Source organism: Engystomops pustulosus, chromosome 3 (assembly GCF_040894005.1).
Source record: "Engystomops pustulosus chromosome 3, aEngPut4.maternal, whole genome shotgun sequence".
In the NCBI taxonomy this organism is placed as follows: domain Eukaryota; kingdom Metazoa; phylum Chordata; class Amphibia; order Anura; family Leptodactylidae; genus Engystomops; species Engystomops pustulosus.
In genome coordinates, this window is record NC_092413.1 from 97,433,170 (window position 1) to 97,458,638 (window position 25,469).

The 25,469-nt window shown below is 39.3% G+C and overlaps 1 protein-coding gene across 4 annotated transcripts in view; it reads right to left on the minus strand.

The window, feature by feature from the left end:
* Positions 1-25,469, minus strand: part of LAMA2 (laminin subunit alpha 2) — a 567,760-nt gene that overhangs the window by 227,934 nt on the left and 314,357 nt on the right. For all 4 annotated transcript variants that reach the window (XM_072141562.1, XM_072141561.1, XM_072141563.1 and 1 more), the window contains one exon: positions 10,719-10,955. In XM_072141562.1, the coding sequence (XP_071997663.1) occupies positions 10,719-10,955 (237 nt within the window). The remainder of the gene's footprint in view (positions 1-10,718; positions 10,956-25,469) is intronic.

A 25,469-nucleotide genomic window follows, 5' to 3' on the forward strand; every position in this document is an offset into this window, starting at 1 on the left:
AATTGCTCAGAATTGGCAAGTACATGCACTGCAGAAACTACAGCCACCAGCAGATCAACCAGAAATCAAATATATAGAACGCTACTGTAGGCTTCAAGAAGCTGTTTGTATTCTCCTCTGGCTATTTTCTAGCCAAGTATCAAAGGAAGCACACTACTATGCCAGATGAGATGACACTGAGTTATTGCCTAATAGAAATCCAACCCCTACTGAATTTTGCCACTTCGGCCTTTGCTATGGATATGTGCGCCACTAAGCGCAGAACACAGCGGTCGCAAGTCTCACTACAAATTGCTCAGAATTGGCAAGTACATGCACTGCAGAAACTACAGCCACCAGCAGATCAACCAGAAATCAAATATATAGAACGCTACTGTAGGCTTCAAGAAGCTGTTTGTATTCTCCTCTGGCTATTTTCTAGCCAAGTATCAAAGGAAGCACACTACTATGCCAGATGAGATGACACTGAGTTATTGCCTAATAGAAATCCAACCCCTACTGAATTTTGCCACTTCGGCCTTTGCTATGGATATGTGCGCCACTAAGCGCAGAACACAGCGGTCGCAAGTCTCACTACAAATTGCTCAGAATTGGCAAGTACATGCACTGCAGAAACTACAGCCACCAGCAGATCAACCAGAAATCAAATATATAGAACGCTACTGTAGGCTTCAAGAAGCTGTTTGTATTCTCCTCTGGCTATTTTCTAGCCAAGTATCAAAGGAAGCACACTACTATGCCAGATGAGATGACACTGAGTTATTGCCTAATAGAAATCCAACCCCTACTGAATTTTGCCACTTCGGCCTTTGCTATGGATATGTGCGCCACTAAGCGCAGAACACAGCGGTCGCAAGTCTCACTACAAATTGCTCAGAATTGGCAAGTACATGCACTGCAGAAACTACAGCCACCAGCAGATCAACCAGAAATCAAATATATAGAACGCTACTGTAGGCTTCAAGAAGCTGTTTGTATTCTCCTATGGCTATTTTCTAGCCAAGTATCAAAGGAAGCACACTACTATGCCAGATGAGATGACACTGAGTTATTGCCTAATAGAAATCCAACCCCTACTGAATTTTGCCACTTCGGCCTTTGCTATGGATATGTGCGCCACTAAGCGCAGAACACAGCGGTCGCAAGTCTCACTACAAATTGCTCAGAATTGGCAAGTACATGCACTGCAGAAACTACAGCCACCAGCAGATCAACCAGAAATCAAATATATAGAACGCTACTGTAGGCTTCAAGAAGCTGTTTGTATTCTCCTATGGCTATTTTCTAGCCAAGTATCAAAGGAAGCACACTACTATGCCAGATGAGATGACACTGAGTTATTGCCTAATAGAAATCCAACCCCTACTGAATTTTCCCACTTCGGTCTTTGCTATGGATATGTGTGCCACTAAGAGCTAAACACAACGGTAGCAAGTCCCCCTGCTAATTCCTCACAAAATGGTAAAAGATGCAAATTAAAATAAAAAAAGTAGAACGTTATTGTAGCCCTAAGAAGGGCTGTTGGGTTCTTTGAGAATCACTCCTGCCTAACAGTAAGCTAATAGAACACCCTAACGCTTTCCCTGACCAGCAGCAGCTCTCTCCCTAGCGGCATCCAGAGACAGAATGATCCGAGCAGCGCGGCCAGCGGCTAGTCTATCCCAGGGTCACCTGATCTGGCCAGCCAACCACTGCTATCGACGTGTAAGGGTACCACGTCATGCTGGGTGGAGTGCAGAGTCTCCTGGCTTGTGATTGGCTCTGTTTCTGGCCGCCAAAAAGCAAAACGGCGGGAGCTGCCATTTTCTCGAGCGGGCGAAGTATTCGTCCGAGTAACGAGCAGTTTCGAGTACCCTAATGCTCGACCGAGCATCAAGCTCGGACGAGCATGTTCGCTCATCTCTAGTGGCCAATATAAACTAAAACACCTTTTTTTAATACCTGTTAATATAATCTTTTTGTAAATTTCATAAATTCATTAATAAAAATGCTAAAAATGTATTGCCCCACCACAGAAACTTCCCTCGCAACAAATGATAAGTGTACTGTGTGATAAGAAAGGATGGAAAGGTATGTGAAGAAAAGACATGAATGAGGATGAGGTATGTATATAACTACTCAAAATGAACACGCCGCACTCCGAAGTATAAACAAAATCGGGGACATATCTTTATTCCATTGCGACATTTCGGTGACAAACCATATTTTTCAAGCATGCTTAAAAAAAGTGGCTAGTCCCTAAAACTTCACATTAGATTAAAGATTCACCCCTGATTTTGTTTAAACTTATGAGTGCTGCCTATTCATTGGAGTAGTTATGTGTGACCCATGCAAAGGCATCTACGGCTCAGCACCCACTATACAAGTATGTGCTTCTCTGGATTTTTTTTCATTATAAACATATATGAAATTTCAGAATTGCTAAGAATATCAGGTTTGCTCAGTTCTATTATGTTGTTTTGCAGGGGGGAAATCATCATGACCCCTTTTAATATCTGACAGTTAGTCTGAAGCTCATACATGCATATAAATGAGAACATTTTATACATCCAATTAGATGAATATGCTTTATAAAATGAAATGCACGGAATGGGTGTTATTAAACTGTCTGCTGATGATGTTACATACTAATGGGGGTCATCAATATCCTAATTTTTGACATATGTGGTATGAGGTTAATTTAACTCTAAATTAAGGCCAGTAATGGAAATATAACCCATTTACTGGTTTCAATTATTGGAGAATAGACCACATTTTGACGATTGTAGTCACAATAAACCAAATGACTGCCTGAAGTATTATGGTCCCCAAGAGGAATTAAGACAACCTTTTTTATACAGTACTGTACCTTTTTACCTGTTATATGTAACAATAAACTACAAATAGGGAAAAGTCATACATTTACTTATACAACTATAGCTCTATAATGACATACATAAGTTATTGGTCACTGTGAAAAAAAACCCCAATGATAATAGAAACTACAGTGGCCCATGTTTACTATGCCCACTTCAACTGGCAGAGATGGCAAACAACAATCCCCAATTATGCCTCTTTTCCGCATTGGGGTGGGCTGTGGAACTGTAGACTAAAGTTACAATCTCCTCCAAATCAGATCTGGACAAAACAGATCCAACTTTACGGATAAGCATGCACTGCTTATTACTGGCATACAACCCCTATTGTGTATTCATGATGGACCAATATATCAAAAAATGCAGTCTGCTGTTGTCATTTCTACTAAAGACACCATGATAGAGGTTCAGGGAAGACTTGTCGCTCTAGCATAAGGATCACTTAATGTGCTCCAATAATTGGTGAATAAAGCATTCATTTAGTACTGCATTTTTATATACAGTTCTTATAAATCGGTTTCCTCTAGAATATGGCCTGTAGAGTAAGATCCTATCTTGTTAGGAAATGCAGGGTATGTTGGATTTCAATATCCTCCTTCCTTGGTTCAATGGGAGACAAACTGCTACTAAAGGTTTCTGGCATCTCCCCTCTCCTTATTTATTAGAAAACACACTAATGCTGTTCCTGGCTCTCCTTTGTGAGGCTGCATCTGTATGAAGGAGTTGAAAAGAAAAGCTGTGTGACCGAGCAAGCATTTAACCACTAATTACAATGCATTCTTCTCTCAGCTCTCCCTAAATATAAAACTTTATTATCACTATTGCCTTTTTACAGATAATAGAACAGAATACAATACAATACAATATAAGAATGCTCAGGGTTGCTGCACAAGGCTGGGGAGAGCCTGGACATTATGGCCATCTATATCTGGATGGAAATCTGCTGTGAATCCACATGTAAAATGCTGATAACTGCAGGCTTCGATCTGGATTCTTCTTCAGTATTCACAAAGAATTGCTTTGTCTGGACAAATGATTCTCCTGTTATGTTAAAGGGAACCAAATTTTATTCATCAAACTACTAGTTTCTTCTTGTAGGGTATGACACAGTTTTTCAAGAATCTTTCTTTATCAATCTCACACACAAGTTTAGGCGCTACAGATGGAAAATCACTTCAGACGCCAATATCTTCAATAGTACCTATGTAGAAACATGCTTTTTGTGTTATATAAAAGGTAAGGATCTCATTTATCAGACTTGTGGTTCTGTAATCTACAGAACTTGAGATTCGGGCAATTAGAAATAGGAGAGAACTGGGTCTTGCACTGACATGCAGCTCACTTTTTCAAATATGTCTTTAACTGTCTCTATCTTCGGTTTTGTAAATCACAGAACCAAGAGCCTATGACACTTACTACTATTACCATGACACTATGGGGAGATTTATCTCCACACTATCTTAGCTGAAATAAAAAAGTTTGACCTGTCACAAAAAAGGCTCAAAAAGAATTGGGGATATTATACAGGGCCTCTTTGCCAGTTAGCTTGTTTACAAGCCCTCGAATAATTGCAATTCCTGGGGAAATTCCCCTTTACACCACCTCCACGTCAAGTGGGCTTAGAGAGGTGTGAAGTGGGATGCTTCTGATGACAGTGTGGGGCATTCCTACCCCCGCACTGGCACGCTAGTTAAAGCCTACACCTGTTGAATGGGCTCAGGTTAAACCACTATTCAACAACAGGCACGGCCTGGCATAAAATTTCTGACAAGCAGAGCCGCCAGTTGGATATGGTATGATAAATAATCACCAATGTGGTGATAAATCCTCCCCCATGTTACTAGATACTATAAAAATGAAGATTCCCTTCATTGGCTGGACCGTTATATAAGTTCTTATACCACTTGTGTCACCCCTTCATCCTCATAGATCACTCCTATTGTTTCATATGTCTATGTTTTTACTCTGCAATGCCTTATTTTATTTTCATTTGTCCCCCATTTGTAAAGTGCTATGGAATATGATGGCACTATATAAATAAAGATTACTATTATTAGGTTAGGGGTGACTGAAGTAACAATTCCTCTGCAGCCTCTAAAGCTCTCTTCACTGGTCATTGGAATATAACTTTGGATCAGATTTTGAGTCAAATGGTTGAGATTGCACAGAAATTACTGAAGGGAATTCTATAAAGCATCTATCATATCCTACCTGAGGGGTCTAGTAGATGGTACAATCTGGTAACGGTGCCCCTTTAAAGGGAACCTGTCATCAGAAATTGACCAAATTAACCACTTCTAGTATACTGTCAAGCAGTATACTGTTTCTTTCATGGGCCAGTGTGGTGGGATATTTCAGAAAATCAACTTTGAAGTAAGATGTGATTTGGTTTCATAAAGTCATGTATGTGGAGAGTTTAATACTGAAGTCAAGATCTCTTTGTCTCAGAATTCCCCCTTCACTGTAATTTATGATCCTCCATGCAGAGAAATCACCAAGCAGATATCCAGAATCCAGTGCATAATGTCAATCACAGAGGAGGAGGCGTTCAGAGCTCCCCAACTTGACTTCAGTGTTAAACTCTCCTCCTCCTTGACTTTATATAACCAATTTATATATCACTTTAAGGTTGATTTTCTGGATAATGGAACCATGCTCAGCCATGAAAAAACATGAATTGGATGGTGTAAAGCTGCTAAATAACATACTGATAACTGGTAACTGGTTCCTCAGCTCATGCCTATGTCCATTCTTTGTGTGTAGTATCATTATATTCTAATAGCATGTAATAAAAAATGACACTATAATCGGCAGTTCAGTGTATAGAAAAACTGCAGCATTTACATCCAGTTTGCAGGGATCCTCGTTATATTCTCCAGAAGAGTCTCTAGATTGAATTCTTATCTCAGTGAGGATGGTTTCTTTCATGAACCAGGGTGGTGACATCATCCAAAAAAATCAACTTTGAAGCAAAATGTAAAATAAACATCTAGGAGGCTTAGAGTTTAGCAATGAAGTCAAGTCCTCCCCGCCTAAGAATGCCCACTTCGCTGTAATCAATGACCCTGCATCCAGGGATGGCCCTACATCTCCAGAAGTCTGTTGAATAAGGTACATTATAACAGAAGGGGTTATCTATTGAGGTAAGAGCTAGACTTGAGCACTAAGCACTCTGCCACCATGACTTTATACCAACAATTTACAAACTCACATCAAAGTTGATCTTCTGGTTTATGTCACCTCACTGTGCCATGAAAGAAACATCATCTAGAAGGTGTTAATCTTTCTCACATCATACTGTTAATGTTTATTAGGTCAATATCTGCTGACAGATTCCCTTTAATAATGTCTTGAATAACTGTAAATGGGGAAACAAAAGAAAGTACTGCTCATTTAAAGAAAATGTAAGCAGTACAGAATTCATTGTGTATTCTCAATATACAGTAGAAGGATTCTGCTCGGAGCTGAAGGTTCAATATAATGTCATGAGCAACGCTTCGGATTTCCATTTAACATCATACTCTGAGCAAAGAAGGCTACCTTATCACAATGTCACAGACAGTGATGTGATGGAATCTTTCCAGTCTGTGTCATTCCATACTTCAAACCTGCCAGAATCCACTGTTCTTCCTTTTATCCCTAATGTATGTTTACCCTTACACTACATGCTTATCACACTCAAAGAAGAATATCAACCTGTCTAGTGAGTCATGAATGCAATGTGCATTAAAAATAGATGTTGTTGCATAAACTCCCCTTTATGCTAACAAATGGTTACATCAAAGACATTGGTTACTTGACATGTGATTATCGGTTGACAATTCTGTGTATAAAAGAGAATCCTACGTATCCATACTTATCAATGTTTACTTCCTGTGAAATAGAAAATACTCTTTATTTCATATCATTATGTAAAAATATATTTTTTAAAAAACAGCTACGGTAATTGTGGTTGGTGTATTTAAGACTTTAAGAATAGTTATTGCTTCTTAAAAATAAGAAAAAGGCAGGAACAAAGAATCATAGTAAAAGCATAAATGGACCTCCCAGCTTGACACTATAGCAAGTACATCTTGACATCGATAAAAATGTGCCATTGTGGTATATTGCACCAGCATTAAGACTCCCAAGAGTTTAATAAAAATAAAATAAATAAAATAAAAAATAAAATAAAAAAATAAATAAAATATTTCTCTAGAAAAGAAATAAAAATAAACAAACAATCATAAACATTTTAGGTATCCCCACATCATATCTTTCCAAATATAAAAATGCAGTGAACCATTTTGTGAGGGGCTTACATAAGAAAAATGTGTTAAGCATCCTCACTATTCACAATTCACATCTCTGCTGGTCTTTACTTCCTGGATTCTTGACTCACAAAAAAATCCCATGTAGTTAATCACTGACTGAGACAGATTAATGCTGCAGTCTTTGATTTGCTGAACAAGTATTTTCTTTGGTTACATGGAGGTAGAGATCAGCAGGGACCTATGTAGCATTAGTACTGGACCAACACAGGGATCATCAGTTGCAACAGGCTGCTAGTTGTATAATGCAACAGTCATTCAACACTCAACAGGAACCCGTCAGCAGATTTTTCCATACAAAAGTAAAAAAAAAAATGTTTGGTACCATTCCTGGGTATCTTTGTAAGCATACCTTTGTGCACGCTGTTATTAATAAAAAGACTGTAAAAATGGATTCAAGCATTGTAGCTGAACTTGGTGTACTGGGGTGTGTGTGTTCTCAGCAGTGCTGCCCCATTGCCCTTCATTTCTTCTTGGAGTAACTGCTGCAGTATATAATCAGTCTGCTTCATCTTTAAATGGGTATTCTGGTCTGGGCATTCACATTCAGTTTAATTAATCTACCATATATATACATTTCTTCAATTAGATATTATTAAAACATTTTTACCTGTGTGAAGATAATGTCTCATAAATGTAGTCATATGGTCCCTTTGAAATAAGACTGTCTCCTTGGATACGGCCACCTCTGCTGCAGTGATTGCAAAAAGAAACAAAAGGTTTTTGTATATGAAATGTCCGGAAGTTACTGCAGGTCCCACAGCCGTCCTCTGGTAATTATTGCTGAATCCAGGTGGCCAGGGCTCAATAGCGCATATCTGACCATCGCTGCAGAGTGTGGGGTGGTCGTATCCGAGGAAGCTATCTTGTTTTAAGGGTCAACATGGCAACATATATGAGAAATTATCTTCACACAGGAACATTTTTTTAATAACATCCAATTGAAGAAATGTGTACATATGGCAAATGAATTCAATTAAATATGGATGCCCAAATGGGAATACCCCTTTAACTCAGACCAGTGGGGGAGGATTGTAGAACAGCTAAGAGTACAGCACTATAAGAGCATGCAGCAGGGCACAGCTAAATTTGAATATAAATGCAATTTTCACAGTTCCGCTGCTACTAACACACCAAAAGCAAAAGCAGAGGTGTAACTTGAAGTTGCCCCCAGTTATAATACATTGTTTATAGTACTATTCTTCTCATATAGGAAAAGTACACCATATGGGCCCCTAGTCCTTTTGAGTCTGGTTGCGACTGTACCCTTTGCACTTCCTCAAGCTACACCCCTGACCAAAAGCTATGGTTGCACATATCTCCAGGGCTGCTTCTAGACAGTGTAGTTCTGTGTGGCCATTTTGATATGTAAGGGATTGTTTTAAAATGTTAGGGGAATAAGTAATTAATAATAAGCTATTTATGTTGAAGAGTGTGCAAAATTATGTAAAAACAGTTTTTCACTACAAAAGTGGGGGGTATTTTTCAGGACCTCTGCACCTAGACACTGGCGTAGAATCCCTGAGATAATCGCAAATGCTAGCTTACAGCTAGCACTTGCGATTATTGTCCCCAATCTGCCACCTTCACAGCAGTGGGGTGTGAAGTGGCATGAAGAGGAAGGGGGGAATAGGAGATAAAATCTGCACAGGAACCCGTCGGAGCCTTTGAAGTATCCGACTATGACTGAACAACGGTTATAAGCTGATGCACGAGCGCCAGCATGGAATGTACTAAGTATTTGTAGGTCTTTTCTTGAGATTTTAATTTCTTTATTTTAACAAATAAGTTAAAGGGGTTTTCAGATGCAAGGTGTGGGTTTCTTCACTTGCATAAAGCTTTAATAGCATGATTGGCTATCTACTTTTAGCAGATAATTGATATTATTTGTGTAATGAAAAGTTATGCAATTTTCCAATTTATGTATCAATTCCTCATAGTTATCTAGTTCTCTGATTGCTGTCTTAAAGAAAGTGTGTACGTTTACTTCCAGTGACCACTTCCACATGACCATGTACCAGTTTTTGTCCACTGGAAGTAAACAAAGGAGCTTTCTATAGAATGAGAGATCCAGAAAAGTTGAGGAAATCAAGTATAGTGGACAACTGTATTACTTTTCATTACACACACAATGGGGCTCATTTACTAAGGGTTGTGGATTTGTCAAACTTTCAAAGTTTTCGGGGACTGCACACCTTGGACAGGTATTTAACAAGTGTCTGCGCTGGGATTGTGTCGCACACGATGGGATTTTGGCACAGCTGCGCTGGCTTCCATGCGACAAAAGCGCGGGGGGGAGGGGCGTGCTGTTGGACAGAGCGTGGGATTTAACTTTCAAATTGTGCCACAAGCCCAGGCACTTACATGCACCAGGAAGAAGAAGGAGAACTCTGGTGGACCATAGCGGGGAAGCGACACATGCAGGATATCGGACGCACGATGTAAGTGAATGCTCAGTGCATTATACCCGGAAATAGCACTTTCTGCGAACTCCAGTGGTCGGGAAAGTAAATGCTCCCCAGTATCAATTATCTGCTGAATGTGGACGACCCCTTTAATGATTCTATCAATTGCTGCCCTAAATAAATGCAGCATTACTTAGTGATTGAAACCCTGATCCCAGATATATATCATGCAAAAGATTAGCAATATAATAATAATGAATATAGAATACACAATACATATGAATGAGGTTGGTCATATTTTTCATGCTTCCGTATGCAGTAGATGAGAGCTCAGTTGTATTAACGATGAGCGGCCACTACACAGTGCTTGGAGCTGGAGCTCTGCTACTGGATTTAAATAATGCCTTACAACAAACCCAAACAGCAGTACCCGAGCCCTAGATATTAGATATTGGTAGACTACCCTGAGGAACAAAAAACGTAATGCGACAACAACGACATAAAAACATTATTTCCTTTATATCATAAACTAAAATCAGTACTTTGCAGCAAATTGAAATGTGTATACAGTTAACATTCAATGATCTTAATGGAAAATGCAAGTCTCGTTCAGCCTGAAAACAAGTATACTATAATTCATCTGCCTGGCCTGCATCCAAATTATAGCTGTGTGGCTAAACGATTATAAAAAAGCATTAACTTGTGCGGTGTTTCTGACAGACTAGTAAAATCTGCATGCAAATATCTTTCCTCTAGGTAATGTTATATACTTAGCGGGGAACGTCCATCACGAGAAGCCCTCTGTGCTCTTTAATGATCATTATTTCACATTGTAGGATGTATTTCACATATTTCTACCTTATACAACTTTCACAAATCTGGACTGCAGGCGCAAGCACAGACATTGGGAATAAATTGTAACCACCTCAAATTACATGACTTGTGATCATTCGCAGCTTATTACCAAAAATACTGTGATATAATGAAAGATAACATATATAATCACCATGAATAATAGATAGAGACAGATGCTGAAGATAAATAGATACACAATGCGTACATCGCAGACATGTATATAGGTAAGTGTATACACAGGTAGATGGTTTTGGTTTCTGTATACTTATATCATTTGATTGTACATTTCTTACCTTACAGTTGCACTGTCCTGTTTCCTCGGCACAAGAACATTTTTCAGTTTCACGATCGCAGCTCTCTGGTTTACTTCCGGCTAAAGAGCAATCACAGCTAACACAATAGGGATAATTTCGGTATCCTATCCTACAACTAGTGCACTTTTCTTCTGAGAAATTTGGACGGCAGAAACAGCAGCCTGTGTCTGGATTACACTGTGTGCTCAGAGATCCTGGACCGCCACAGTCACAAGCCTAGAGAACAAAAAATAAGCACAAAAAGTTCCATTCAATATTTTTGAAAATAGAGAATAGTTAATGAACATATAGAATAGTTAATGAAATATTAAATAGTCATTTATTAATGGTCATTTATCCATTTGTGGAATAAAAGAACTTGTTTAAAATAAAGTAAGGTGTGGCTTTACTAACCACATTATTCTCTCTGTCCTTGTGTTTTAAAGAACCCTTTCATCTAACTTCAGGTTAGGGATACCACTCAGGAAAAGTAATAACCATCAACATCCCACTGAAGTGTAAACCCCATATAATTGGCATCAACACCCAGAGGTTGTGGTAGGGACTGAGCCACTGTTACCTAATATCTCTACCTGAGCTGGGCCCAGAGGAATATTAAAAACTACTAACCTCTCTGTACCCAACACTAACTACTATCACCATGTCCATCCTTCCATCACCACTCGCTGAATAGTTAGTGCTACAGTTTTACCCTAGGCACCTCTTTTGCCAGGAATGCAGCATTGCCCCTACTGAGTAGACAGGGCAGGCTACAGGTCCATAAACCATTTCGTCAAATAATTTTCTTGGAAATCAGTCTTAAGATCTTTTTTTCCTTGTTCCATTGTCAAGATGTTTCACCTTGGAAAAACCCTCTTGCAATGCTTGCTAGAGTTCTGGTGTCACATGTTTTTTAAATATCTTTAAAGGGATTCTGTCAGCAAAAAATTTGTTTGCTAACAAGCAGCTTAACACATTTAAGATCATGTTTCTCAACTTCGAAAGGAGATGTGAATTGGCTGTGTAAAGTCAGTGAGTTTAGCACTGAAGTTAAGCTATCCCTGCCTCAGAATGCTCCCATGAGTGTAGGGACATCATAACCAGCTTTTACAGCAATGTGATAGGCATGCAATGTCCCTGCCAAAGCCTTCCATCCACCCTCCTTGTCCTCCCTTCTCGCCCACCTGCCTCCTCCACCCGCCACCTCTGTGTCAGCTTACTTCCAGTCTTATGGCTGCCTTCTGGTCACGAGTGAAGTGACCCGTCGTGTGGAGCCTGGAGGAGTATATACTATAGGTATATAGGTATAAACACACATATATACACATTTATACATTATGTTAAAAAAAATGATCCAGTTCATGGATGTAGTCCACCAAATCAGGACACATTTCATACACATTGGGGCAGATTTATCAAGCTGTCTGAAAGTCAGAATATTTCTAGTTGCCCACGGCAACCAATCACAGCTCAGCTTTCATTTTACCAGTGCTCATGAATATTTTAAACGGGAGCTGTGATTGGTTGCCATGGGCAACTAGAAATATTCTGACTTTCAGACAGCTTGATAAATCAGCCCCATTGTCTGCGCTTAAAAAAACACATTGAAAATGCATTGAAAACACCCAAAAATTAATGTGAAAAACTCTGAATGAAAGCTTCAATGAAGCTGAGCGATACATCCTGGTTTTATTGTACTAGAGACGTAACTATGGGATATGTGCAGTGAAGCAAGGGCATCAATGCGACTGCACAGGAATGGAGAGCACTGCAACAAGGAAAGGGTAAAAAAAATTATTTTAATAGCACCCAGATAGGCTTCTTAAATGTGATTTAGGAAACTAAACAATCTAAATTGCCCTCACAGGTCATCTTTAAGGTAGAGTGGGTTAGGTCAATCTGAGCAGAAGGAGACCTTAGGAAGGGAGAGCTTGACTTGAGCTCTCTGTTTTCTTGACTTGGTACAACCAATTTCCATTTAACTTCAAAGTTTATGTTCTTCAAGATGCCACCAGGTTGAGCTATGAAAGAATCATGATCTGGAAGGTGCTGAACTGCTTGCCAACATAATGGTAGTGGTACATTAGTTGTTGAGTTTGGCTGATCCCAACCCTGAAAGATCAAGACTAAGGCTTATTAGTGTCGATCAGTCTGTTGCGTTACATTTTGTCCATGTGAGTGTGCTATTTAAAGAATACATTTGGAGAAGATATTGACTTCCTGAGGACGTTGCATATTGGTGAATGCTCTAAATTATTTCGAAATCTTTCCTTGTATCTTGCATCAACTTGACACATAACACCCCAATAAAGTCCATTCACTTTACTCCCGCTTCTACATATATAATTCGGTGGGTTGGATGTACCGGTACGACTCCTTATACCTAAATATATGGACTAATTTATAGTATAATATACCAATTTACTTCCTTATGCCACTTGGCAACTAGAAATATTTATTGAAAGCCTTTTTTCTTTGTCTTAATGGTGATATCTGTATTCAAAATCCTCTTTTCAGCAATGAAGGCCTCATAACTAATGTGACTTGTGACAATAACAGCTGGGAGCACTTCCAAACAATGGGTCCTCCAGAGTGTCGTTGCCAGACCTCTTTCTGCTACATGTCTAGCTTCCAGCTTGGCAAACAGATAAAAAGAAGCTTTCCACTATAAAAGCAGGCCTCTCTACAAATGATTGTTCCTAGATTTTCTATAGTAATCATTTAAGCATTTTATATGCCTAAAGGATAAATTCAAGGTCAGAGCTATAATTTGTTTGATGTGGGTGCTACGAGTTATAAAGCAATTTATATTACAATCGCTCGGTATAAAATGGTGACACGATGATAAAATGATGAAGGTGAGCGTCGCATAATGTACACTCTGTAAAATTGAATATGCATTGTATCGCACAAGGTGTACATTGGGATGTGTTGAATCTTCAAAGTCGGAGAGTTTTGAAAAGTGCATTGTGTACACCACACTGACGAACTTCAATGCAATGTGGATCGTCCCTATGGTAACAGAGCAATTTTCAAATGGTTTCACCCTATGGCATTATAGTGAAATGCACAGTATAGTTGAGAAATCTACTAAATATATCAATAACTTTATACCCTGCTTTTTGTTACTTAACTATATCATAATTACTAATCATTTAGTAATGTGTTGCATTTTATGGGACCAGTTTTGTTTTCAGGGAGCAGCCTTTAGCACATAAATCTGTAAAAATCTAAAACCTAAAAACAAATACAACAATGTACATAGACTCACTTGATTAATTCAAATAAAACAAAAATAGAATTGAACATAAACGTCAAAGACAAATTATAATGATAAATTCCCCCAAGTATGTAAGTATAAAGGGGGAGATTTATCAAGCTGCTTAAGAGTAAGAATGTTCTTAGTTGCTCATGGCAACCAATCACAGGTCAGATTTCATTTTACCAGGGCTCATGAATATTTTAAAGGGGAACTGTAATTGGTTGCCATGGGCAACTAAGCACATTCTTATTCTTGGGCAGCTTGATAAGTCTCCCCCAAAGTTCCCCTAAAATTGTATATTTGGATAAATTATCTTTTTTAGATTTATCAGACACTTTATTATTCTCCATTTTTCACTCTAGGTAGAACAGAGTGTGCTATGTTTTTTATTGCATACAAATGTTCTAGACATTTTCCAGGAGTTAAGTTACCCAAGTCCTATAAGTGGGGGCAGGTAATTTGTCATTTGTCAAAATTGTATGTCTGTGGGAATTGTTACTATAAACTAACATTTATTAGTTAGAAAGCTATTTTTCTATTAAAATATTTTCCTTCTTTGACCCCAATGTTGAGTATTCTCTTTTAAACTAGGAATATTAGGATATTATGTTGGCATTGTGGAGATACTAAATTACATCAAAAGTAAATTAAAATGTTATTTAAAAGTTCTTATGTCAATGTTATTCAGATGAATCCAGTTAATCATAATATAACATAATTAATTATATTAATTATTCTCACCATAATCATATTATAACGCACATTATAATGAGAGCTAAATATTGTCTCATGTGTGACAACTCAATTAAATGACTTTAGATGAGAATATGTATTTCTCTGACTCCAAGTATGATTGACATGTACTTGGGTATTGTGAGAGTCTATTACCCACTTCAATAGTGACCTTTACATGATTCAATTTCCTTTTATAAAAAAACATGTTTGTCAGTGTAGAGCACAATCCAGGAAAGCCATTGAGGCTTCTTGACATTATGTTTAATATTATGAACATATGTAGTGACATTTGTCCTGGAATGATAATGGACTTCCTAAGTCACCTCTGTGGGTCCGCTTTGTACTGTAAATTCCATACTCTGTATGAGACAACCATCAAAGTCATATGATCAAAGGACAGGTGACAGGCAAATATCAAGGTTACCCTTCATACATGTATTTTAGTATAGCTTCCATAGAGTTACTATTCAGCAAACTCTGAAGACTTTTAAGTATTCAGCATGAACTACTAGAAAGATTGCATATGTTACAAGGGTCTAATTCATTGTTTAATGGAGTGAATCATAGTCAGTTTATATGGTTGAAAAAAGACACTTGTCCATTCAACCAAGGAAGGGATTGCATGAGGAAGGGATTTAGGGGTAACAACATAACCATCAATGTTATTTAGTTGTAAAAAGGTATCTAGACCCATCTTGAAGCTCTCTGCTGTCTCTGCTGTGACCAGCGCCTGAGGCAGGCTATTCCACAGATTAACAGTTCTCATAGTAAAAAAGCCCTGTCGCTTTTGCTGATTAAACCTTGATTTCTCCAGACGGAGAAAGTGCCCCCTCGTCTTTTGATTTGATTAAATCAATTTACCACTATATTTTTTGTATGGACCATTCATATATTTATATTAATTAATCATTTCTCCTCGTAGTCTCTTTTCCAGACTAAATAAATCTAGTTGTTTTAATCTTTCCTCATAACTAAGACCCTCCATACCCCTTATCATTTTTGTGGCTCTATATTGAACCCTCTCCAGCTCCAGGGCATCCTTTTTATGGACCGGTGCCCAGAACTGGACAGCATATTCTAGGTGAGGCCAAACCAATGCCTTGTACAGTGATAATATTACATCCCTATCATGAGAGTCCATACCACTTTTGATACATGACAAGATCCTACTGGCTTTAGAGGCAGCTGACATTGCATGCTGTTCAATTTATGATCTACTAGTACCCCCAGGTCCTTCTCAACAAGGAACTCTTCCAGAATTACTCCCCCAAGGACATATGTTGCCTATGGATTATTAGCCCCCAGAAGCATAACCTTACATTTATCCACATTGATCCTTCATTTGCCAAGTAGATGATCAAACACTCAGTTTGTCCAAGTCACCCTAGAGCCTATGATTATCCTCCATAGACTCTATTACACTACACAGTTTGGTTTCATCTGCAAAAATAGACACAGTGCTATTAAGTCCTACCTCTATATCATTAATAAATATATTAAATAGTAGTGGGCCAAGCAGAGAACCCTGGGGTAAACCACTCATAACTGGTGACCATTCTGAGTAGGAATCATTCATAGTGTATAAGGCTAGAAAAAGACGCAAGTCCATCAAGTCCAACCTTTAAGAATTAAATAAATGTTTTATCCCCTAACCCATGATATTTTTTCTCTCCAGAATCTAGGCCTCTCTTGAACATGTACATAGAGTCCGCCATAACAACCTCATGAGGCACAGAGTTCCACAGTCTCACTGCTCTTACAGTAAAGAACCTTTGTCTATGTTGATGGTAGAATCACTTCTCCTCTAGGCGCAGAGGATGCCCCCTTGTCCTGGTCACAGGCCTAGGTATGAATAGATCTTTGGAGAGATCCTTGTACTGTCCGTTCAGGTACTTCTACAGTGTAATGAGGTCTCTCCTCAGTCGTCTTTTTTCTAAACTAAATAATCCCAAATTTTGTAATCTGTCATTTTTTTCTAATCCCCCATTCCCCTAATAATCTTGGTTGCTCTCCTCTGCACCCATTCCAGCTCTACTATATCCTTTTTATACACTGGTGCCCAAAACTGTACACAATATTCCATGTGTGGTCTGACCAGGAATTTGTATAAGGGCAAAACTATGTCTTTATCATGAGAATCTATTCCTCTCTTGATACATCCCATAATTTTATTTGCTTTAGCAGCAGCCACCTGGCTCTGGTCACTCAAATTAAGTTTACAATCCAACAATACCCCCAAGTCCTTTTCAGCTCCAGTTTTACCAAGTAATTGACTGTTTAGAACATAATTATACTTTTTGTTTCCATGGCCCAAGTGCATAACTTTACATTCATCTACATTAAACCTCGTCAACCATTTCTCTGCCCACTCCTCAAGCTTCCACAAATCCCTCTGTAATGCTAAACTATCGACCTCAGTATTTATTACTTTACACAGCTTAGTATCATCTGCAAATATTGAAACTTGACTGTGTGAACCCACTTCAAGGTCATTAATAAAAATATTAAAAAGAAGTGGCCCCAATACTGACCCCTGTGGCACTCCACTGGTAACGTCAACCCAATCTGAGAATGTGCCATTAATGACGACCCTCTGTTTTCTATCACTAAGCCAATTAGTTACCCAAATACACAGATATATGTCCAAATATACAACATCCACAGCGTCCCCCAGGTCCAGTCTGGAACTTACCTCCTTGTAGAAACCAATCAGATTAGTCTGACAGGACCGATCTCTCATAAACCCATGCTGACGCTGGGTTATAAGCTTATGCACAGTGAGATACTATAGGATAGCATCTCTAACAAACCCCTCAAATATTTTTTCCACCACAGAAGTTAGACTCACAGGTCTGTAGTTTCCAGGATCACTTTTTGATCCTTTTTTGTATATTGGTACCACATTTGCTATGCACCAGTCCTGTGAAACATAACCAGTGCTCAGTGAATGTTCAAATATTAAAAATAACGGGCTGTCTATCATGGTACATGGTACATGCAGAACCCGGGGGTGTATGCCATCTGGCCCAGGTGATTTATCTATCTTAGTGGTTGCGAGGCGACGCCGTACCTCTTCCTGGGTTAAACTGTTGATATTCCAAAGAGAATTTACATTATTCCTCATTGTGTCTTCCACCAAGGGATTTTCCTGGGTAAAGACAGTCGAGAAGGCGACATTCAGTAGATTGGCCCTTTCCTCATCTTCTTCCACCATGACCCCCTATGTTATTCCTAAGTGGGCCCACACTCTCAGTTTTTAGTTTCTTATAATTTAGATACTTGATAAATAATTTGGGATTATTTTTGCTCTTCCTGGCAATATTTCTCTCAGTCTCTATTTTTGGGCCTTTATCTGCTTTTTACAGAATTTATTTTTCTCTTTATAATCCTGTAATGCCTCATCGCTACTTTCACATTTTAGCACATTAAACGATTTATCTTTCCCGCTTATTGCCTTCCTTACAAGACTAGTTAGCCACATTGGCTTTTTCTCGTTCCTCTTATGCTTTTTCCCATAAGGTATGTGTTTCTCACAGGACTTTTTTAGAATATATGAGAAAAAGTCCCATCTTTGGGGGGGGCTTTTGTCTTTGAGAACATTGTGCCAGTCTATGCTTTTAAGGTCTTCCCTTAGTTGCTGAAAATTTACCCTCCTGAAGTTTAGAGTGTGGATAGACCACAACTCTCTAGATATGATCCTTCAGCCAGTTCTTCAGCCAGTTCTCAATCCGATTGCAAAAGATTTCTGCCAAACCAATAGACCTTATTCTACCCACCAGGCGTCTAAGAGGGACAGTATCAAATGCCTTTTCAAAGTCCAAGAACACGATATATCCACAGCAGCTCCTCCACCCAGGCATCTGCTCACCCCCTCATAGATACAGATCAGGTTAGTTTGACAACTTCTACTCTTAGTAAACCTATGCTGGCTGTCACTTATTATACTATTTGATGTAACATACTCCAGTATATAGTGTTTTACTAACCCTTCCAATATTTTCCCCTCAATGGACATTAAGCTTACAGTCCTGTAATTGCCTAGCGAAGTTCTAGAGCACCACATTTGCCTTGCGTCAGTCACTTGGCACCAAACCAGATATTACGGAATCCCTGAAGATTTTAGACAGCGGTACAGAAATAACAGAACTCAGTGCTTTAAGAACTCCAGGAGCCTTGTACACATTGATTTTATTGGGCTTAGATTTGATCATGTCTATATTCAGCCAGTCCAGTATATTACAGGATGCATGACCCGCACTGGCACCACCCACGTCAAAAGTTCTTTCTTTTATTGTATAAACGGAGCTAAAAAACCTATTAAGTATCTCCGCCTTCTCTTGGTCTCCAGTCACCGATGCCCCATTTTCAGAATAAAAGGGTCCAACCTGTTCTGAGCCTTTTTTTTTGCATTGATATACTTAAAAATTTCTTGGGATTTGTTTTGCTATCTTTAGCCACCTGTCTTTCATTTTGTATTTTGGCTGATTTAATTTCCTTTTTACAGATTTTGGTAAGTTTTTTGTAAATATTGAAAGCCTCATGCGGGGTGTAATCTAGCCTGTCTATACTTGTTACCTATTGGAATAAATTTAGAAGTATAATGACCCAGGATAGATTTGAATTTCTCCCATTTAACATTAGTATCATCATTTGCAGCATTTGATCCCAGTCTGTATCCTGTAGTGCAGCCCAGAATTTCTGGAAATAAGCCCTCTTAAAGTTAAAATTTTCGATTTTCCCACCCGTTTCTGCTTTTTACAGTTTAAGAGGAAAATAATGATATTATGATCGCTGTTCCCAAGGGGTTCCCGGTCACTGATATTTTGGACAATCTCTGCATTGTTAGAATTTAGGTCCAACAATACATCAACTCTTGTGGGATCCTCTATAAGCTGCACCATAAAATTATCCTGCAGAAAGTTGTTAAACAACTGTTTCCCCTTCACAGATGAATTAGAGCCCTGACCCCAATTTATATTTGTAAAGTTAAAGTCTTCCATTATCACTACGGCCCCCTCCTGTGTAGCCGCTCTATATGTTTACTGTATATAGTTGACCCTCTATTTCCTCAGAGATGTTAGGGGGTCTAAAAATTACACCAAAAATAATTTTATCAGAGCTCTTCTGGCTTTGAATTTCAACCCACAAAGTATCAGCCTCCTCACACTCTTCTGAGATCACTGTCTCATTCACAATCACTTTTAAGTCTCTTCTGACATACAGACATACACCAACTCCTCTCCTATTTGCCCTAAAACCTTGAATATTGACACCCCAATCATGTGATGCCTCAAGCCCTGTTTCCACTACACCAACAACATCTACCTGTTCCTCTAATACCAGAGCCTGCCCCCCTCTCTATCTACTCCTTAAGCATCTTCCTTTTCCTACTCCCCCAATCCTAGTTTAACCCCATAGCGCAATAAGACGTACCCTTACGTCTTACTGCGCATGGGGGAGTATGAAGAGGGCTCACAGGCTGAGCCCTCTTCATACTCACCGGGCATTTGCTTCATAATGAAGCAAACGCCCGTCGCTAACACCCGCGATCGGTGCTTGCACCGATCGCGGGTGTTAACCCTTTGATTGCCGCCGGCAAAGCTGCCGGCGGCATTAAAGAGCCGGCGGCGCGTGGGCGCCGCCATCTTGGCTCCGATCGTCACTCCCTGTGACGTCACCGGGGAGCGGCGATCAGTTGCCATGACAGCCTGGGATCACACAAAGATCCCAGGCTGTCATGATCGAGGCTATTATAATGTGCGATCTGCACATTATAATAGATGGTATGCAAAATCCCCATATACTGCCATACTGTAGTATGGCAGTATATGGTAGGATCAATCAGACAACCTAGGGTTAAAGTACCCTAGGGAGTATGTAAAATAGTAAAAAAAAAAAATAAAAAAAAATGAAAAAAAAATAAATTATATTAAAAAAACTTAAAAATTAAAATCACCCCCCTTTCCCTAGAACTGATATAAATATAAATAAACAGTAAAAATCATAAACACAATAGGTATCGCCGTGTCCGAAAATGCCCGATCTATCAAAATATAATAACCGTTTTTCACTGCGTTAAACCCCGTAGCGGAAAATAGCGCCCGAAGTCGCAAATGGCATTTTTTTGCCATTTTGAAAAATAGAAAAAATTCTATAAAAAGTGATCAAAATGTCAAACAGTCCTAAAAATAGAAGCATTGAAAACGTCATCAGAAGTCGCAAAAAATGACACCACCCACAGCTCCATACACCAAAGTATGAAAAAGTTATTAGCGCAAGAACACGGCAAAATGAAGAATTATTTTTCTGTACAGGAGGTTTTAATTTTTGTAAATGTATGAAAACATTATAAAACCTATATAAATTTGGTATCCCCGTGATCGTATTGACCCAATGAATGAAATAGACATGTCATTTGGGGTGCACAGTGAAAGCTGTAAAAACCAAGCCCACAAGAAATGGCGCAAATGTGTTTTTTCATCATTTTCACTGCATTTAGAATTTTTTTCCCGCTTCCCAGTACACGGCATGGAATATTTAATACCATCACTACGAAGTGCAATTTGTTACGCAGAAAATAAGCCATCACACAGCTCTGTACATGGAAAAATAAAAAAGTTATAGATTTTTGAAGATGGGGAGTGAAAAATAAAAACGCAAAAACGAAAAAGGGCCTGGTCCTTAAGGGGTTAAATACTCTGCCACCCCTGCTAAGATCTTCTCCCCCAGCACAGCACAGCAAGCTCAAAATCGGAGTTACTCCCACTTAATTTATCAGGTGTGAACACTTCCAATTAGCAGACCAGGCAAAGAAAGGAAAAAAAAGCTATTTAAATTGTGACACTAAGAAAGTCTCTTACTAATACCTATATACTCAGAAAAGAAAAGGAAAAAAAAGCTATTTAAATTGTGACACTAAGAAAGTCTCTTACTAATACCTATATACTCAGTCCGCAATAACTGAAACCACAGATTCACTCTTGGCACACACAAAAATCCGCTTTTTTCAACCCCACTTAGAACCACAAGCCAAAATTGAGCAAGCTCAAAACTGAGTTACTCCCTTATCAGGTGTAAACACTAATCCTTCCTCCCAATTAGCAGACCAGGCAAAGAAAGTAAAAAATAAGCTATTTAAATAGTGACACTAAGAAAGTGCCGTGCTATATACTCAGTCCACAATCACCCAAACCACAGATTCACTCTTAGCACACACAAAATCAGCTTTTTTCAACTCCACTTACACTCACAAGCCACTTAGAAACACAAGCCAAAATTATGATTCTGCGACTGGATTTTTAGATACAGTGAACATTTTAGTATGGAAGAAATCCTGCCATGCCATACCCTATCTCCCATATATCGAATTTGTAGATTATCCTAAATTAGTCCAGGTGATGCTGCTAACCTCATTCATCAGATATAGACCAATCCTGCAGTAAGTGAATAAACAGAGAATAAATAATAAGAATATAAAGATGTCTTTATTTCTAGGCAATCCCAGGGGTTGCTACATATCAGAGCAGAAACATGTTTGATATTTAGTTAGATCTCAGATGGGAAGGTATTTTCTTTACCCTTGAGCCAATGTGCTTTATGTTAAGAGCTCCTACAAGTTGCTATTTCCTCTGGGTGTAAATACAGTCAAGGTTTAGGCTTTAATAAAAATATTTTACATTGGTTGTCCCTGAAGTATTACAGAAAACGACACAAAAGATTCACTTTGCCTTGTTTTTAAAGCCCTAAACCTACTTTTAAGGTCTTCAAGCTCCCTTAATGCACCGGTTATATTTATTTTTAAGAGGATAACAATCGCCATACGGCTAAATCGGGATGCCTGAAAAGCTTAAAATGTGATACAGCAGTAACATAGGGTGGACATAAATCACTATAGGCTGTGGATTTTTACATGTCGTGTGGATGAGGTTGACAGTGACATGGTCCTAGTGTTTGGTTGGTTTAACACCTTTATTGAGGGGTTTTAAATGGTGTTTATATTTGTTTAAAATTACTTTGGTTAGATTTTACATTAAAGTTCTACAAACATACAAAGTACTTTTTGGTGAAAAAAAGTCTCTTCAATTTGAATGTATTTTTGAGCAATGGCTCCAAATGACCGAACAGAGTACTGCAGGCTCATTGGTGGATATCTTGTCTTATATTAAACTTGGTCGGTATCTTTTGTCATTTTTTGTGCTTTATTAAGTACTGGACCCCAACTGGACCTTGCTGTCTCATGATGAAACCTGTGTTTGCATTAGATCTCACTGTTTCTTCCCAGTTCCATGGAAGAAATTGGTAAATTGACAGCAGATTTGGACAACCAGAAATAAGCAGTAGACATCTGACACTCGCACTATAGGGTCTGCATTATTATTATGGGGACTTCATAAGTTGGTACAATCAATGTGGGTTCTGGAGTAAACAGCTATGAGAGGACAAAGGACACTTTCACTACAGGGGGCTCGGTAGTATCACAATGGGGGCTCCACAGAGAGTTCAGCATCATTATGGGGGCTCCACTGGGGTGGACAAACACTAGCACTATTGAGAGTAATATTTTTTTTATAGTGGCATTCAGGGACATTCTAGTTTTTTGGATACTCTACCAAAATTGTAACTACTGCTGAAAGTATTGTAGGGATCTAATATTTTTGGCAGGGCTATTGTCACCAGATTAATAGTAAATTCTTCCATTACGCATAAGTTGACAATCCTAGTGCATTTACTTTGTGGTGTATCATTCTCTTGTCATTTCTCCTAGTATAGGTATATAATGAGCTGACATACAAAGAGACTTTTTTATAATGCAACTAAATCATTCATTTTAACTATGGAGCTACTGCAGCTCTAGTGTAATGCTGAATAATGGTTCTCACTTGGGATGAGCGGACCCATTCAAGTTTAGGTTTGGCCATGTTTGGTTAAACCCAAACCTGAAAGTTTGTTCTGGGTTCCAGTCCCTGTACCAAATCCAAACTTTCATCTACACAAGTAACACCAGTTAAGTGTTACCCTTTAAATGGTGCTAGCACTGATTTTGGTTGTTAAAGAGAACCCGTCATGCAAAATAACCCCCTAAACTAAATATATTTTCATAAACTGCCATTAGAGAGCATTGCCTGTATCCCTTCATTGTCCCTCTACATGCCTGTAACCCTAAGCAATGAGGTCCTAAAGCTGTATGCAAATGACCTGTGAAATGTCCAATGAAGCATTAGCATATTCAAGCTGTCCACTCTATTCATGAGTGGGAGGCACAGCCACTCCCCCAGTGCTTGACTGACAGCCTGTATAATGATGTGAGGCTGTATAATGATGTGCTTCCTGGTGCTGGCGCCCCCTGCAGCCTGTGTGTGTGTAAGATACTACTATACACATGACTGACAGCCTGTATAATGGTGTGAGGCTGTATAATGATGTGCTTCCTGGTGCTGGCGCCCCCTGCAGCCTGTGTGTGTGTAAGATACTACTATACACATGACTGACAGCCTGTATAATGATGTGAGGCTGTATAATGATGTGCTTCCTGGTGCTGGTGGCCACACCCCCAGTGCATGACTGACAGCCTGTATAATGATGTGAGGCTGTATAATGATGTGCTTCCTGGTGCTGGTGGCCACGCCCCCTGCAGCCTGTGTGTGTGTATAGGAGAGATACAGCAGCTCCGGGCAGCCATGTTACAGCAGAACATGTCAGATTCATGTGTAGCTGATGTCTGTGTCTCTCACCTGTATATTAGGAGGATGCAGCATGTCAGCAGATGCAGCACACACACCAGCCATGCTTTACTATACATTACACACAGACATGAGCAGGGGGAGGAGAGGGGAGGGGTAACAGGGATGACATCACTGCCTCTGACCATGTGACCAGCCTCATTTACATAATAAAGAATAGATGATTTTACAATGAATAATGTATGAAATAACTAGATAAAGGCTGGGATGGGATCCTTGTGAGCTGCTCCAACAGGAAGAGGTGACAGGACTAGTGACACAGACCTGATGACAGGTGTCCTTTAACTCTTTAAATGCTGCCATTTACTCTAGGATGGTCACTACCCAGTGACATCATGGGGACAAACGATCCTCAGGTCTGCATCAGTTCAGGTCTGATCAACACTAGTTAGGCTAGTTTTACCCTTTTAATTTTTTTTATATTCTGCTTTACAGATTAGCCAGCCTCAGGACAAAACTTGATTATTTTTGCCTCAGAAACCATATTCTTAAGTGATGGTTAAAGAGTGGCTAGAGAAATTCCATTTTAGTATAGGCTGACCACCTATATACAGCACTTTGGGGGTCATTTATTAAGGGCCCGATTCGCGTTTTCCCAACGTGTTACCCGAATATTTCCGATTTGCGCCGATTGTACCTGAATTGCCCCAGGATTTTGGCGCACGCGATCGGATTGTGGCGCATCGGCGCTGGCATGCACGCGACGGAAATCGGGGGGCGTGGCCGAACGAAAACCCGACGTATTCTGAAAAACCGCCGCATTTAAAAACTGAAAATGTGTCGCTTGGGAAGCGCTTACCTTCACCTGTTCCAGCTCGGTGTATTCCGGCGCATTCAGATGATTTTCGGCGCAGCAGCGCCACCTGGGAGACGGCGGAGGAACTACCTTCATAAATCCCGTCCGGACCCGAATCCTGTTCAGAGAACGCGCCGCTGGATCGCGAATGGGCCAGGTAAGTAAATCTGCCCTTTTGTGTGGTAAAGACATATTTTCTATGGAATTTCTTATCTGAT